This window comes from Sinohyriopsis cumingii, chromosome 12, assembly GCF_028554795.1.
Source record: "Sinohyriopsis cumingii isolate HCF-2022 chromosome 12, ASM2855479v2, whole genome shotgun sequence".
In the NCBI taxonomy this organism is placed as follows: Eukaryota; Metazoa; Mollusca; class Bivalvia; order Unionida; family Unionidae; genus Sinohyriopsis; species Sinohyriopsis cumingii.
Genome location: NC_142972.1, coordinates 15,398,511 through 15,417,506, shown reverse-complemented (window position 1 = coordinate 15,417,506; position 18,996 = coordinate 15,398,511). Strand labels below are relative to the sequence as shown.

General features: G+C 33.6%; 1 protein-coding gene across 1 annotated transcript in view; it reads right to left on the bottom strand.

Moving 5' to 3' along the window:
- LOC149786029 (E3 ubiquitin-protein ligase rnf213-alpha-like) overlaps positions 1–18,996 on the bottom strand; it is a 598,535-nt gene that overhangs the window by 459,287 nt on the left and 120,252 nt on the right. Inside the window, exons 13-14 of the mRNA XM_089976317.1 lie at positions 9,909–10,013; positions 4,559–4,657 (exon numbers count right to left, since the gene is read on the bottom strand). Coding sequence (XP_089832443.1) covers positions 4,559–4,657; positions 9,909–10,013 — 204 coding nt within the window. The remainder of the gene's footprint in view (positions 1–4,558; positions 4,658–9,908; positions 10,014–18,996) is intronic.

The following is an 18,996-nucleotide window of genomic DNA, read 5'->3' as shown; positions in this document are numbered from 1 at the left end:
TTCCCATAGCGGCATAATAAATTATTTATCACATGTATTCCCCACTTGCATCAGAGTCCAACAAAGAGACAGAGGTTTATGCAAATTTATTGCATTTCTCAATTGTCAGGGCTACAAAAAGTGATCCACTAAAGTAAAGAACAAACTGTACTCATCTAACCCTATCAACGACCATCAGGTGCTATGTCCTTTGTAAGGTCTGAAGATGACTTTTGAACACAAAACATATTAGTGAAACTTGGTCTTTAACATAGCCCCTAAGGCTAGGAACGTTTAGCCAATTGATTAGACATGGCCCTTCCGAACACCCATCTAGTTTAAGTTGAGGCCAAAAAAAGTGTATTGCATTGGAGGGCAACTTTTGGCCTCTCCTCTGCTCATCTATCAAGATCCTTTCCTTCAGCAACACAGGATGCAACCCATGGAAACAATTAAAATTAAACATATATACATACTTACATGGACAAAACAAAGATTAAAAGGACTTTTAATGCAAAGATGCTTCTGTCAAGTCTGATAAAATTATGTATGGTTTTTTAAAAATCAGTTATAAAAAAGTGTTTTCTGAGTCTACATTTTGAAACAGAAGTCATTATTAGATGAAGGATTAGGATCATTAGTATAAAATTAAAAGGCCTTCCACCCCATTATTCTCTGTTAAATTTGCTCAAAAACTCTTTAAATGACTTCTTGTGAAACAGTTATTTGACAGTTGTTTAGTTTTAGAAACAGCCAATATACTGGACTGTGGATAGCTTTCACCTGCAAAAAATTCACAGGGCTTCAAATGCCATCATGCTTTCCATCAAATCTGGTAAACTTCTGTTAAGCAGTTTTGAGGAAAAATTTGCCATTTTAAGCAATGGTGACTATATCATATATTAGACTGGCATCAGATATACATATTGTTATGTATATTTAATTTAATTGTTTGTCTGTTAGTTTTAATTTTTTTCTCCATTACATTTGTAATGTAATATTGTTTACTGGGTTTGATATTGGCCAGAACAGAGTTCAGTTCAGACTGATTTTTTAATAAAACATATTATTTTTCATGTAAACAACTAATAATAGAAACATTCTATCAAGTTGCTGACCTTGTTTCAAAATCAGTAACAGTTTTAGTGAACTTTTTTTATTATTTTTAGTATCCTTCTCTGAGTAAGAATCATTAAGTTGAGTCAAGGTTACACTTGGACTACATGACATCAAGCACGTGTCAATTGATAAACAAATTTATATTTTTTCCAGAAGGATGAACTATTGACCCCCATCCAGGAATCTCTTTTGTATTTTAGTAAATCTTAAAACTGATGTTATAATAAGAATACAATCAGTCATGCCTTAAGACTTGAGATGCCAGGTTGTTTTACATTGTGTCTAGTTTGGGGCAGAGTTTTTATTTTCTTCAAATTATTGAATTTCAAGTGATTGTTTTCAATGGAAATACAAAACTGCTCTGATAATTCTTGGACAAAGACATTTACTGTAATTTATATAGAATTCAAAAACTGGAATAATATTTTCTGTGATTCAAGAAGAGACTGTTGACACATCAGTACAATGCTGATTATTACTGATGTCATTGCCTTCCATTTTGGATTTTCATTGGGATTTGAACTGTGATTCACTTAGGACTTTTCATTGATAGGACTTGTGTTTTAATTCTTGGATTATTTTTGGATTTAATTCGAAATACTGCAAGTTCTTTATTCTCATTTTTCACTTTGTATTCTAGGGAAATAAATTATTTGTTAAATTTTACAAAGCTTGCTGTCTTCACTCATTTATGTTACTCATTTTAAGAGCATAGACTTGTAAGAATATTTTTTTAAAACAAGTTTAATAAGAGAATGCATTTTACCAAATCTGATCAAAAATGTGGTTATTGAAAACAAGACCTTTTCCAGCCGATTCTTTTTAGTAATATTGGCTGGCAGATCAGCATTATTTGTGTAATCTTGAAAAGTCTCTATGCCAGGATACTTCAAGTGAAATTGAAAAACTGGTCTGGTGGTGTTGAGATAAAAATTTGAAAAAAGCAAGTGTTGACAAACTGAAAATGCATGATGCATAATAGATGAAACACAGGATATTAACATAAGCTCAATTGGCCATAAGGACAGGTCAGCCATCAAGAGACCCTTTATGACAATATCATTCTTGTCCCACAACAATTTATAGGAATCCATGGAAAGTCCATTTCTACCCTCCTTCTTTGACCTTGGACCTAATATCACTGAACATGTCTTAGCTACTATCAAATTATACCACCATATGCTAAGATTGATGCAGCCCAGAACTAGACTTTTTTCTTATTAAACTGACCATGACCATGGTCTTTGAGCCTTTACACCTGAAACTCCAAAGGTTTCTTTACTGCTATAAATGCAAGTCACCCACTAAGTGTGGTCAAGAACCTTAAACTGAAACAAAACTTACTGTTCAAACCCCCTGTGTTCTTCAAGTCATACTGACCATGTCCTTTGAACTTTTGACCAAAAAGCATTAGACCTATTCCACACCTTAAATGCAAGCCCTCCAAAAACTGTGGTCAACATACTGGTCCAGAACTAGATTTAATATACAATAACCACTTGCTTTTCTTTCAGCCAATGACCTTGATTTTAACCTTTGACCCCAAAATCAACTAGCTTTTGAATTATTCAGTATATCAAGTCAGGGTTGCATCTATGATATAGTAAATTTGGCACAATGTACCCCGCTCCCAAGTAAAAGATGGATGATACAATATGGTCATAGTTGAAGTCTCTCAACTGGGCATCAAAAATGTTTTTTTTTTTAAATGTATTAGTAGTAAGTACTATAATATAGAGTGCTTTGTCTATTAAATGATGAATCTATCACAGCTGTAACACAATCCTGATAAATGAAAAGACCACATTACTAATGTCTGCTGATCAAGTTAGAGCTCAATTTATGACAGCCAAGGATTTTAAAACTGACATCAAATGATACCGATGAGGTTAGAAGTGTGCAAGATTTTAAGCTCACTGCCATGGTTGATGTCAGATAGTGATATTTTCAAAACAGGACCAACTAGACATCATACTAATTCTTTCAGTGAAAACCCCATGTTGATATGACCATCCATTTAGGATGAACAGCAATAAAGATTTTCAAGATATTGGATGCAAGAGTGGCACCATTTTTATTCAGGACAAACTGATATCATATCCAGGTGAAAGCCCTATTTTCATTCAGAAGTAACAATATCAAAATTTTCAAGATGGCTGCTGTGGCGGTCATACTGGACATCATATCGGTACCAGTTTCATGCAGAACTAGCTACACATCACAAGTCTTTCTGTGAAAACCTTATGAGGATTACGAATAAGAAGATTTTCAAGATGACCACTGTGGCAATCAGATTGGATATTAAATCAGCACCATTTTCATTTAAGGCCAACTAGACATCATACAAAGTCTTTTAGGGAAAACCCCATCTTGATATGATCATTGATTCATGAAGAGAACATTTTAATAGATGGCCACTGTGGTGGTCATAATATTTTTCCAAGCAGCAGCATTTTCATTTAGGACCAACCAAACCTTGGGTGGGATACATGTTTAAAGTTTCATGATAATCCTTCAAGTAGTGTTGGAGGAGTAGGGATACAAAAGTTCTTCTAAATGACAACAGACCATCTGTAAGCTATACTGGTTCATGACCAGCAGAGCTAAAAATAAAATACTGCTGCATATTCCACCCCAACTCTTGACCCAGGATGCAAAATCTGTCAAATTATGAGGTCTGGTTAGAAATTATTTGAAAATGTCATTGTCATTGCAGGGGCAGAAGCCAAGGATGACACCCACCTCTCTCTTATGGTTACTACATGGACAAAACAACTATGAAGTTTTGTGAAATTCTACTCAGTGATTTGGAAGGATATGTGGTAAGGGAAGGTCATGGATGGATAGATGGAGGGTATCACTAACAAGCAATGGGATAATGCAGACTTCCAAGTAGTATCCTCTTATTTTGTTTATTGAAAGTCTTCTATGTTTGTGTGTGTATTTGCAAAGAAATTTCTGAATAAAAAGAATCTATTTTACAATATGTGTTCTTGCCTGGGCTCTTTAAATGTTTCTAGCTGAAAATAGCTGGCTGGTAATATGTTTTAGACAAAATTGAAGTTATATTCACAAAAGCTGCAGCAGTAGTAAAATGCCACATTATACAAGTCTCTAAGAAAATAGCACTTCCCTGTAACCCATGTAGAATAGGCGAGAAATTAAGAAAGTTGGCCAGGGAGTGCTTCACAATATTACATAACCAAAGTGATTCATGACTAACATAGGAATGGAGAAAATTTTAATGAGAAATGACTTGTACACCCCATGCTGAGGGAATGCCAAATTACCAAGACACATTTACGTATCTCTTTGGTGCTAAAAATGCACAAGAAAATGGCCTTACTGAAAAACTTAACACAGTAGCAAACCAATGGATGTATGTCCAAAGGGAAAAGAGTAACATTTTCCCCTTTGGTATTTGAAGTGGGAAAATAATAAAACACTTTCTTTTACATACCTCAAATGCACAGCGGCTTAAGCAAGACTTAATACAGGGTTGAAAGGTGTCCACCTGTCTGCAGAACATGTCTATAAACCCACATGCATTGGCTGCTGACTTTTAAAAAAAGAAATAGATAACAATAGACTACATACAAAAGAAATGGCTAAAGGGGGTCTGAACTTTTTGCGAAGCTAGCTATTTTACACTGGCCAATTTACAAAATTGATATGCTCTATTAATTACTAGTACTGTCAAAAAGATTTTAGAAATTGCATTGCATTTTAATGGTTTTTGCATAAATTTGTTTGTTAGAAGACAACAACCTTGTCATAGACTGCATACTGAAAAATCCAACTGAATGGCATACTTAAAGCTTGTTGGATTAAGTTAACATTTCTTTTGCATATTTCATGGTTTGTGATACATCATGTCATCATTTTTGAAGAATGAACAACAGATCTGAAAGAGAAGCAGATGTGGACTTTGATAATTGTTGAATTAATTTACATTTCTTGTCAAACTTCAGGCATCCATCACAAAGGTTGTTTACTTCCATAGCATGAGATAATACACAAAACTTCTCTCTTAAAGTGCATCAGCTGGAAACTCTTTTAACACATTTGAAACATAATCTTGTCAGTTTCTTATGATAAATTTCTAATCTTAGAATATAACAACTTGGTTTATAATCAATGGTCATCATGGATTATTCCTCCTGACTTGATCAAAATAATGTTACCTAAGTATATGCATATATAAATAGGGAATAAAGACGCATATGACAGATTATACTTTTTGCTTCCTGAATTTGTTTTATCAATCATTGGCTTTCTGTAAAAATATTTTTAACTTGAACTGAGGCATTCATGTGAACACAGCAGAAACTTTTGTACTTTCGAGAGATGTTATAAAATCAGCCTTAGATATATGTTAATATTATCAGTGATTTTTAAACTCTTCTCAAAATAGCCAAGCTATCTGAAATTTCAACTAAAGGTTAAAGGTCAGAATAAAATACTTTTTTACATTTGAAATGTTTAAGGTCCATTTGATTAAGTTTTAAAAGATATCAGTGCTGAACATGCTGCCAAAACTTGATTGACTTTTATCTCAACACTTTTCTGAAAACAAAACTCCCTATATTAGGTGGAACTTGAACAACCAAAGCCAAATAATTGAAATTTCTTATTACCAGTATTCTCAACCAATAATAATTGAGGATTCAAAGCATCACTGATAAGGCAAGAAAACAGAAAACTCTATATATTAATCAAGACTAAAAAATGTGTAAGGGTGCCATGCATTTTACAAAATCATGACAGAATTTGGTTGCCATGACAACCATTTCATCTCCTGCATACTAAAATAAAACATACCTAATACCTATCCAGTGTCCACAACAAATTTCAATCTGTAATTTTTTTTTTATTGGACTAGAAGGAAACTCAAAAGGGATGTCAAAATTCTGCTTAATGAACAAATTACATGGTTCAACTTTCAAATTGAAGTGTAGTAAAGGGTCAAAGTAAATATATTTACTAAGCACTACAAGAGGAGGTAATCCAAAGAGTCAGCCTAGATTCCTGGATTTGTCTTTGCCCACCCCAACACACACACCCCATCCCACTCCAGCCTCAGGATTTCCACCCCTGAAGTCATAACTTGGAAATCACTAAGAATCCCACACAATGGAGATATTCAAGCTCGGTGGTTAAGGCAATGGAATATGGACTATAGAAGACTGTAGGTTTGATTTCCACTATCTGATCAGTCTGAATCCTCATTAATAAGTACATACTGACTTATGTGTTTACAAGTACACATAATTGATCAACCGCCTGCATTACCAAATGAGTAACACATAAATGGTTACCACAAATGAAACTCATATGCTTACATATCAAATCTATCAGAATTGAATTAGAAATAGGGCCTTTAGAGTGCTGACAAGTTCAGCCAATCATATGTAAATTCAGCTTATTAAAATGCATCGACATCACCCATGATCAAACACATTTGAAATCTTTATCAAATCATCTCTTGTCAAAATCTGAGCAGAAATATGGCATCCAGAGTGATAACAAGCTCATTCAATTTGATATAAGACATCATTAGCATTCAAAGATCTCTCATACAAGAGTTTCATTATATAAGCCCTTATTCCAAGTCTGATCAAAAATGCATCAGAAATATGGTCTCCAAGATGATAAGAATCATCCAACCAGGTGCAAGATAATCTCATTTGTGTACATAGATCTCATTCATTATTGAATGTGTCTGAGATATATACAATATAAACATACATACTAAATTTTAGAAAAATCTGACCAGAAATATGGCCTCCAGTTTGATAACAAACATAGAAGATGCAAGATCAACTCATGAACATTCATGGATCTCACTCATTATCAAACATGTCCTAGATTTTGATGATATGAACATATATTCAAAGTTTACTCAAAATGATCCAGAGTGATAAGCAAGTTCAGTCAATCAAATACATGATAACCTTACTAATATGTATCGATCTTGTTCAAGCTCTTGATGAAAAAAACTACACTCCATGTCTGATTAAAACTGGGTCAAAAATATAACCTGAGTCTGGAATGGTAACAAACAAATGTTTACAGACAGACAATGGACAACAAACACAGAACTATACCTGAGCTCACTTGGTCCAACAGCCAAATGAACTAAATATATCTGCCCCAAAATGACAAATAAAAAGACTTTTTAGTATGTAGATATCAAATATGAACTGTGGTCCTGGGTGGACAAGTGGTCTAAGGTGCTTGCCTTTACAGGTCAATGACATCTGACCTCTGTCCTCACGAGTCTGAGCCACTGTCAGGTTCGGCCAACATTGATATGCAAGAAAGCTTGCCACTAGCTTCATATGTGTCAATGGTTCTTCCCCAAATTTTCCTGGGTTCTTCCTTCAAAAGATATACAGGCAATCATGTATAGCCTATCATGTGCTGAAAAATGGAGTTAAACCCACAAGAACAACAACATTAATTATGAAGTATTGTGCAACAATTTGAAGGAACTGTTTTAATCACAACTAAACAGCCTTAAAGTTACTACAGGCTACATGTATCATTTTAGGTTAACAATGGGATATTACCATAATATATTTATTTTCACAATTACAATGGATGACTATTGATGACAGAATAAACAACTAGTTGTCTCCAAAATATTTTCAGTGTGTAAACATGAACAAACCCGCCAACCATAACAAGACTGTCTCAGTAAGGTAGTCGATTTCATTTTTCCATGAATCTGACCAGTTTTCAGCATGGTGCAATAAAATATAATGTACTGCTATTGTAAAGTTGGAACACATTATTTAAAATGTTTAAAGGTATTCGAAAGTGATAAAGCGACTGTTAACATGATAATCAACTGAAAAGTCTGTGAAGTGAACATAGACCTTATTTACCTCTAGTACAGTTGCACAAACTTCAGTTCCAAACCCTTTAATAATAATAATGATAATAACAATAATAATAACAATGCATTATTTATAGAGGGTGGCTCATTGTCAAGGACTATTCTCCCTCGAGGCCCTCTTAAGGAGAGTATAACAATGTACATTATATGAAGATAGCAATAATTAATGTGTATTTCAATATGTTTAGTATTAAAATACTAAATTCCATTATCTATTAGAAGCACATACATGCTCATGATACCTCTTCTTAAATACTCTAATATTTTCAGCAGATTTTACATGTAGTGGAAGCTTTTCCACAGAAATGTACCAGAGTATTGGAAGCTCTTTTTAAATTGCCCTGTTCTTGGTTTTGGTGCTAGAAGGTTTCCGTGTGATATTGATCTCAACTGGCATTGTGTTGAAAAAAGCATGAATAAGTCCTGAAGATACTCTGGTGCCGTTCCATGTAGACATTTATATAAATGTACTGCCTTGTGAAAATCTATCCTGTCATATATTGTGAACCATTTGAGTTCTGTAAATAATACTTTTGAGGGATGATCAATAGATGCATCTAAAATTATGTGTGCTGCTCGTTTCTGAAGTTTATAAATCCTGCCAAGCTCAATGGCTTGTTGGTATGTCTCAACTCGATGTAATTCTTGGAATTTTTTTCTCTACTACACATGTAGACAGCAATCATATATCCCACCATGAGACATACTCAAATTGACATGTGATATCCAATAAACCTAACTGTGTACCTTTCTGCTTTTATTCACAAGAATCTAAATATTCCTTTATACTGTTCTGTACTGTTTATTAACACTTTTTAAAAGGTTTATTTTCCCTTTCATCTTCAACATATACCACTTGTTGGATGCCAGTTAAAAAAAATTCTACAATCAACAGTCTGATCATGAAGACGTTTTGCATGAAAAATCTGTGCAATTTAAAGCATTAGATGTACTACTGTAAAGTAAGTCTGGTTCCCTGATTAACTCCTCTTTTAAAATACAAAACCCAGATCCAAATCAAACAGAGACAAGCCAATATACTGGATTTCACTGCTACTATCTTATTTCCATACTTTTTGCTTTTATTCCATTAGTCCATATCTTAAGGGCTGTTTTCATAAGACTTAATGGCAAACTTGTAAGGGTTGGCAAGTCTGAAATAATCTTGAACTCTTTACCATTATCTGTTAAGGCTGCACTTAATAACTACTTGAAAAATCATAACACCTAACTAACAAACACAAGTCATATCCAGCAGTAAAGTTTTATTTAATCAGGTCTTCAAAAATAGCAATAGATGATGATAATAAAAGTTAGTTCTTGTTGCTATTACCTGTCGTCTTTATAACCTTAATTTTTCCACCATTTTGGAGAGTGGAGATTACAATCCAGTTACTTTAAATAGCAGATATCGCCCAGAGCATAAACAGTGACCACGTGATCTGACATAAATGTCATTCGCAGAAATGAATGTATTATCTAATAGGGGGTTTTCCCCGAAGGTGGCACTACGAAAACTGGCTTAAAATGGCTGACGTTTACAGCAGGCGTCAAAAAACACTTCCATGTGAATGGAATAGAGGCATCAAAAGGCGCTTCCGTGCAAATGGAGTAGAGGCGACCAAGGGTGCTTGCATAACGTAAAGGGTTAAAAAAGGATTATTATTATTATTATAATTATTATTCAAAACTGGATATAAACTGCCCATGTTTATTTCATAGGAACTTTTTTATATCACAAACCGATTCTATCAGTGTGCCAGACTTCATATTAAGAATACTGACAATGTCAATCTGAATTTCTGAATTTGTAACATTCATAAGTAATTTTATAAGAATACATTTTGCAACTGTGTATCCCTTGTGTGAATAATATGAGTATACATTTTAAATGTACTTTAAAGTGTACCTCATTTTCTAAGATATCAAAGAGGTCTTCCTCAATCTTCAAGTTCCATGCATCTCTTACAGTCTCTGATGGCAGGGATTGTGGGGCAACAATCCCGTCCCAAATCTGCAAGGAAAACTATATCTGACACTTTATGTTGAATTAAAAATAATTAAATGGACAAATATGAGCACCTCTATTCCCAGTGATCTACCTTTTTTTTATCAAAGGTCATAAAATTGTCAATGCTCCATGCCACAACTGTAAGAGTAAGAAAAAATATTTTATCAGTCACATGCCTAAAATAAAAAAGGGTTGATAATGATTGTCTTTTTTTTAGCTCTCCTTTTATGGACAGATTAATAATATATTGGTAATAATATATTGGTACATATGGTAATGAATAAGATGGTATGTATATAATGCTTCTGGAATACAAAGTGACCATCAGCTGGATGTATAATCAAACCCGTCAAGAGAGGCTATCCATGGGAAAAGCAAAACTGTTTTTTTTTATGTGATCTCTGTACACAGGTTTACATTTCAATATCGTCTTTTGAATAAATATCATGCACTATCATTATTGTTATAATTATCTCTATTATTATTATAATTATTTTATTATTATTATGTTATCAAAATTGTTTTATGTACACTATTCAACAAAATCATAAAAGCATGTACAACTGTGTAAGTTCTTGTCTCCCAAATTATTATGTCTTATGCAAGATTACTCAATCTTCTTTAATTTAATCCATCCTTTAAATTAAATAATCACTGATTTAAAATAACCACTGTTCTTTGTTTAGTACACAATGACAAAACACTAATTTCACTACCGATAGAAAGTTTATATATGACTGTACAACTGGGGCTGGTCCAGACTACCAGCATAAGTACTTGGGCTTGGAAACAACTCTTTTAACTTAAACACAATAAAGTGTGACCTCGCTATAGCACACTCTGTTATAACACAAATTCATATATAACATGGTTGGGGCATGGCTCCAGAAATATTATATACATGTACTTTTCTCATTCACAAATTTTTTATTCTTTCTTAAAAGTACAAAAAGTAACATGTAAAAAGTTTATGATCTTTTCTGGGGAAGAGATTATGTATGAATTCTAATATAAAATGATCATGGTGTGGTTCCTGCAATTTCATAGACATGTATTTATCTTGTACATTAAAAAAAGTTTTTTCCTCCTTAAAAGTATGAAAAATAATGTGTAAAAAGTTTATTCAGGGATCACACTGGGATTTACCAATGTCGAAAATTGTAATTTATTTTCCTTACTGACGACAAAATGTATCTGGCAATTTCCCCTCCCCCCTACAATACTGTTGGCTGTTTAAACTTGTATAAACAACTTTGGTTGGAGTGAAGAAATTCAGAAGTACCATGAAAAGAAGCCACAAACTTGATATAAAATGCACTGGAATTTATATATTTTTAGATAAACAAATTAATTGTTCATACTGACTAAGCACCTCAACAGTGCATAGTTATATCATAATCTGCTTATTCTGACATCTGGCCTGAGTACTGTATGCTGTCAGATCTCTGCATTTTTTAAAATAGATTTCAGGATGCGGAGATCAACCAGACAAGGCACTATCTCATGATGCATCTTTCAGACAAAAGTGTCAGATTATCGGCCGCTCACTAGGAATTAATATATTTATTTTGACTGACCTCTTTATGTGGATGGTAAGTAAAATTCCTCTTCCTTTCACTCAAAGAATTAAATCCTTCAGAACACACATATTTTCTATAGTAATCCCTATCAGAACAGAACAGCACACCTTTGTATGCATTGTCTGTTGACTTTTTATAATAATTTCTGACACATGCATGGAAGGCAGCATCCCTCTGCCACCAGAAATGTCACCAAAAGAAAAAAAAACAGATCAACTTTTTGGTCTATCTAGGCTTGACCAGGACTAGTTACAATCAACCAGCTTTTGAAGGCAGGAAAAGTAACTGCTACAATCGACCAAATGACAGTTACTTCCTTTTGTTTTTAAAATGTACCCAGAAAAAATAGTTTTGCTGAAACCTAACAGAAAAATGATCACCTTTGAAGTACCAAACTTTCTGTAGAAATACTAAACAAATGAGAAAAAAAAATATATTTTGAGCTTCAGTCAATGTTCTACAGTGATTTGATGTCAATGCAATAATAATAATAATTAATAATAATAATAATAATAATAATAATAAAGACTTTATTTAGAGAAGGTAACTCAATTAGTTACAGAACTAATCTACCTTGAGACCTTCTATCTGTTATGTACAATATATACAGTATATACAACATGATGTGAAGAGTCTGGCTTGACACTAAATAATCAAGTAATTTTAAAATTCAAAGTATCAAGCCTGGAACACATTCACAGGCATCAGTGAAAACATAAACATATATAAAACATAAAATATAATCCTGCATTGAAAAATTCAGCTATGAAAATGATGTAAAATTACAGAAAAGAAAGCAGTATTTTTTGTAATAGAACTGTTCAATTTTCTAAAGATTTCAACCATTTAAGACATTGATTGTGAAAAGATGAAATGCTAGGAGCCTGCCTTATGTCACTGGGAATGTTGTTCCATACTAGTGGACCAGTATATTGAAAACTCATTTTAAACAATTCCTTCTTTGGTCTTGGTATAATGTAATTTTTTCTTCTTATGAACCTTAAATTTGGAGTGCCATCAGCATCTCTTTGGTGAAAGATATTGCTTAGATAGACAGGAATGTCTTTTCTGGATACTTTATAGATCAATTTGGCCTTTCTAAGAAATATTCTTTCATGTATTGTTAGAATCTTTATATTATTCATTGCATCCTGAAATTTGTCTATACTTTGATCTAGAATTAAATGGCAAGCCCTCTTTTGGAGTCTTAAAAGTGTTGTTATGTTTGAATTACAGGTATTACCCCAAATTACATTAAAGTAGTCCAGTATGGCTGAATATAACCTTTATAAAAAGATGACCCTTTACTGAAGAGGAATGTACCTTTTGATTTTCCTCAGTAGCCAAAGATAAGAGTTAACCTTTTTTGAAATATATTTAATGTGAATAGACCAAATAAGATTGTTATCCACGAATACACCAAGAATTCTATCTTCAGAGGTCATATTGAGGCTCACACTGTCAAATAGAACCTGCAGTTTGTCGCTATCTAGACTTGCTCGTTTTTGTTGTGTTGTAACTAGTAGGGCTTTCATTTTTTCTGTATTTATGATCATACTGTTTTCCTTGCACCATACTTGAAGCCTGTTTCAACCATCTTGTAAGTTATTTTCATGTACCGTTTTGGTTTTACACATCTCAGACAGTGTAGTATCATCAGTATAGAGGTCAGTGGAAGAAACTGAAGTTCCTATGTTAAGAGGTAACTCATTGATAAATAGAATGAATAAGATAGGCCCAAGGATAGAGCCTTGTGGTACTCCACAATTAATATTTTTACTTTCAGAAAGTTGACCATTCAAAGATATTTTTTGCACTCTATCGGTTAAGTAAGAAGTAAACCAGTTTAGGGAGTTTTCACAGCATTAATAAATTTTTAGTTTTTCAAGCAAAATTTCATGGTCTACAAGATCAAAACCTTTACAAAAATCAACCATAATAGTGCCTACCATTTCTCCTTGATCTAATGCTTTCAGCAATTTATCAATCATACAAGTGCAGTTTCACAGGAGTGATTCTGGTGAAAGCCACACTGATTATCATGAATAAGATCATAAGTGTTTAAATAGTTGAGAAAAGAATCATGTACATGTTTTTCTATTAATTTGGAGAGACAAGGAAGGATAGAGATGGGTCTGTAGTTATTTACATCATCTTTTGTTCCTGCTTTATGCAATGGTATAACCTTGCCAGTTTTCCATGTTTGTGGAAATTTATTAGACCTAATACTTTCATTGCAAATGAAGGCTATACTCTCTACAATTGCAGGTGCAGCTACCTTTAGTAGCCTTGGTCCAATCATATCAAGTCCTGTAGCTTTACAATCATCCATTTTTTTAAATATATTTCAACACAAATTCGGGACTCATTTCAGGAATTTTAAACTTTATATTGTTTGGTAGTTTTTTAGCATAAAAATGTTTGAGTTCCAGATGATCAGATGAAGTTTTGGGTTCTTTAAGTTTTTCAGCAATTTGAACAAAAAAGTTGTTAAAAATATTTGAGATGTCAGCTGGATTATCAGTGTAAAATGCAATAAGAAATAGATATCTGTTTGGTCCTCCAAAGCTTTCATTTACAGGTAACTTCAATAACATGTGCACAAATTCAAAGTCACATAACAAACTTGTTGGTGTGGTCCATAATGAGACTATGGATCTAAATAATGGATCTAAATTCCATGAAACAGTGGCAGATTATCCAGAGACTCTGGCTTTCTCATAGATTTTGATGCCACTACTGAGCACTGCTGTTTCCCCCTTGGAATCATTACATTCTGTTAGTGATGGTGAAATCTTTGGCCTTATCAGCTAAAAATGCTGCTTGGCTCTCTTTTGTAATATTTCTTACAATAGTATAGCTCCATTATTGATGGAATTCCTTTGTCCAGACTCTACCATTGTGCAAAACTGTGCAAGCAACACAGCAGTCAAATATAAAAATTAATGATGGTTGAAAAAGTCTTGAAAACAATAGAGGAAATTCTCATTTACACTAACTGCAAATTTTCATCTAAGTTCTGTCATAATACGCTGTTATCATGAAAACTTGAAACTTTAGACATAAACCAAGTACAGACTCACTGATATTGAACCAAATCACTCACTCATTGCATGGTCAATTCCATCTCATAGGATCAAGAGGCACTTACAAGGGAACTAAAAATACCATGAACAGCACAACATAAGCCCACCCATAATTAAATCATCCTAATATGTTGGTTATTGGGGGGAATGGTTGACTCTGAAGATTATTAACCAAATGGACAATGTAACTGATCTAGAATTCATGTCATTCTGGAATTAAAAATGCTTCTTTCAGTCACAATGACCTTGACATTTCACATTTAGACCCCAAAACCAATACTTCTTTTCTACCCAACATACAAGTCATTCACAAAGTTCAATGAAGACATGCAGTAGAAAACATGAATTAAACACATGACCATTTATTATATCACAAGATGTATCAATACAAACAATCACAACTTATGAAACTCATAAATCTCCATGTAACTCATTTGAATTCACTGAATAAAAATCTTAACTTTGCTTTTCTTAACTGCTTATGTTGGTACAATAGGAAAAAAAGAGTATGAACAACTTATCAAGTTCTGCTTTCACATCAATTAAACTTTAATAATCTAAAGAAATCTCCTTCCATTCATCCAAGCATTTGATGTGATGGATGAGGATTAGTAAGTTGCAGTCTTGATGTAGTGATGTATTCATCTAATTTTGGAAGTGGCTTACATTTCAGGCTCCAATGCTGAAACCACTTCATACAAGATTAAAATTAACATCATTATCTTGACCTATTCCAATAATAATGTACAGATGTTTCTTTTTGTGGAATTCTTGTCATATTGAGAATTACTTTTAGTAGGACTCACAGTATATGTGAATTACTTATTACTATTTAAATCATCATGTTCATACTGATTATAAATTATTATGCACTGTGCATCACTCTTTATTAGCATGCACTGTGCACCAGACCTCATCATCATTACAAGAGTAGGTAATGGAAAATATTACATAGTAGCCAAATACAAGGCATAGGAAGCTAGTATGTACATATTTATAGTCCTGTCATGCTGCAAATATGGCTTTGATTAGAAGTGCATTCTTTCAGTCAGTTCACATGAACAGGCATCACTTTGACAAAACCCAGCATGTGCAACTAAACTAAAGCCCTGGCCATATAAAATATGGTGTGCCTCAGAGCTCAATCCTAAGACCAATCTTATTTCTCTAAAAAATGTTACGAAATATGAAACACAAATGATAATAAAGTCATTTTAACTGTATCCAAATATTAAACATTGCTCTTCAGCTGCTGTACTTTCTCCTCCAGTTTTAGCTCTATTGCTTTCACATGCTTTTCTTCTTCTTTTCCTATTCTTCTGAGTCCACTGGACTAAGACATTAGTGTGATTAACACTTTCTTCTCTGCTTCATCTGCCAATTTGTCTGCTGCATCAGAAAGGCTGCTGACATCCATAATATTTCATTCTTCAACACACCGGTTTTGCATGAAACCTGTCACTGAAACTGCACCCACAATGTCGGAATTTTGATTTAGAATGGTGGCAACATTGGTATTTTCCAGCCTTTTTTTAGCTTTTGAGAGTTGTTTTTTTTAAACTTTACATTTAGTAGTGGGGATGGGGTACTATAATATTTTCAGTGATAAGGGCCCTGGAAGGCCTTAACCTGGCAATTGTTATGTATTATCATTCTCTCTTCCTCAGTATCACACAAATAAGATGCAGTAATAATGGAAACATCTTGATATAGATGACAATTCAAATTATACAAAATTATCATTTGTCATATAAACATAAAAGGAGCCAGATGACTACTGATGAAAGTAGTGGTCACAGTGTAGAAAAACAACTCCTCATTTGATTCCCCATTGTCATATTCACATCCTGGAATAGATGATCCATCCTCAAGATGACTAGTTAGTGATGCATTCTTTGCCAACTCATCATTTACCCATCTTTATCAGCCAATAAAATATACATGGACACAACACCCAACAACTCAAGCACCAACCTTGCAGGTACAATACCATCCTCTGATGGAGTCCATGGAATATTTCAGCTTGTATTGGATCCACAGTGAATGGATTTTACTTTTGGACTGGTGAGACTGGACTTTTACATGTAACAGATCTTGAAAATACATGCATGCCATAACATCTTAGTGCCCCTCCTCTGTGAGATTGTCATTTGTATAATTTGAAGCCTGTCTGACTTGATAAATGCCCATAGTGATTTCACGCAGGTAATCAACTAATATCTTGGGGAATTCATTCAGTTTCCAAGTGGATGCATCCGTCTTGAAGTACAATTTGCACTTATTCAGCAAGTTTTCTCTTGAACCAAGATTTAAACCTTATTCAGTTACAGGAATTGATTTATTTTCAAGCCATAAAAGGTGGAAATAGTCATTATTGGATAAGGAAGAAGGAACATCAAAGTTAAGATATGACTTTGTTTTAATTAGCTCACATACATTTTGTAAAAGTGATTTAATTAATATCAGTTCTTGAAATGTTTTCAAACTCTTTTATTGCAGTGATAGATTGAAGGGATTCATTAGTGAAGTAGGAGATTTCCAAACGGAATTTGCAACGTGTACTATTTGACTTTATAAAAATACTACACTTTGCAAAAGACCGGGTTATGGCACACATTGGGACATTAACAAGATGATTTTGATGCCTGTATGGTCTTTTACATACAACACAATGTGAGATCTTGATGTTGATAGAATTTGAAGCTGAATTGACTGGGCTTTTTATGGCAGCATTTGAAGTGTTTTAGACCATTCACCAAATTTCCATAACTGAGTTTTCATGTAGTCAATGTTAAAATCATCTAATATGATAATTTCTAAATCTTCCTTTAGTAATGCTTTTTGAATTTGAACCTCAAATCTATCAATCCAATCAGCTGTGGAACTGGGTGGCCTGTAAACTGAACATAAGAGTATTGGCTTTGATTGGGCAAGGGTTACTTCGATCCAGATACTGAGACTCTACCCCAATAGTCTCTAGATCAACACGTCTGTTATAACTAATGGAACTGTCTACATAGAGAAGAATACCCCCACCCCCCATGGATTCTCTATCTTTTCTTTCAAAGTTGAACCCTTGCATTTGGAGAGCCAAATCATCAGTATCATCAGAAAGAAAGGTTTCACACAGACCTAGAATACTGACTGATCTGGTTTGCTGTATTATTAACTTAATCTCATTCAGTTTAGGGAGGATGTGTTGAATATTTAGGCTGATTACTTGCAGACCTCTTTTGAGGAGGCCAAAGACATGACAATTTTGATCAGAGGATTGATTGTCAGACAAGGTAGTATGCCATGTATTTCTTTACATTACCTTGATTATTTACATAAACAAATGAAAAAGATAACATACAAGATCCATCTGTTGTACCATGACCAGATGTAGTGGATACATGAGAATGTTCAATATGAAACTGATTTACATACTTACAAGAAGACATTGATATATTTGACACTTGAGGAGCCTCAGAGGGAGAAGTAACTTGAACAGTATCACATAGTTGTTTACAAGTTAACAAGTTGTACTTTGTACACAAATCAGATAGTGCCTGAAACCTTCTTACAGAATTATAATTATTACATTGATAAGTATACACATATTCTAATGCAATTTGTTGCTGGATATGTGTTGCATAGGCCTGTACATCATAGCCTTCTACCTACTGGTATGTGCACAACTTTTGCTTATGTCCTAGTTCGTTACAAAGATGACAACGAATCTGTTTTCCATGCAGAAAACATAATGGCATGGGTCCTGCAATTTCATATACATGTATTTATCTAGTACATGGAAAAAAGTTTTTCTTCTTAAAAGTATGAAAAATAATGAATAAAAAAGAAAGTTTATTATCAAATTGCAATCAATTTTCCTTACTGGCAATAAAATCTACCATCTGCTGATTCCCTCACACACACACCCAAGATTGTTACATTGTTTGCTGTTTAAACTTGTGTATACAAGCTAGGAATTGGAGTAAAGAAATTCAGAGGCACCATGAAAGGAAGATGCAAACTTGATATAAAATGCACTGGAATTTACATATTGCTAGATAAACAAATTCATTGTTCATATCGGCTAACCACCCCAACAGTGCACTGTTATATCATAATCATATTCTGACATTTCGTATGAGTATTGTATGATATCTCTGCATATTTTTATTTTTTTAACATTTCTAACATTTCTCGTAGCAGAGATCAAATGGATGAGGCACTATCTCGTAATGGATCTAAATTCCATGAAACTGTGGCAGATTATCAGCCGCTCACTAGCAATTAATAAGTAAAATTCCTCTTCCTTTCACTCATCGCTTCGAC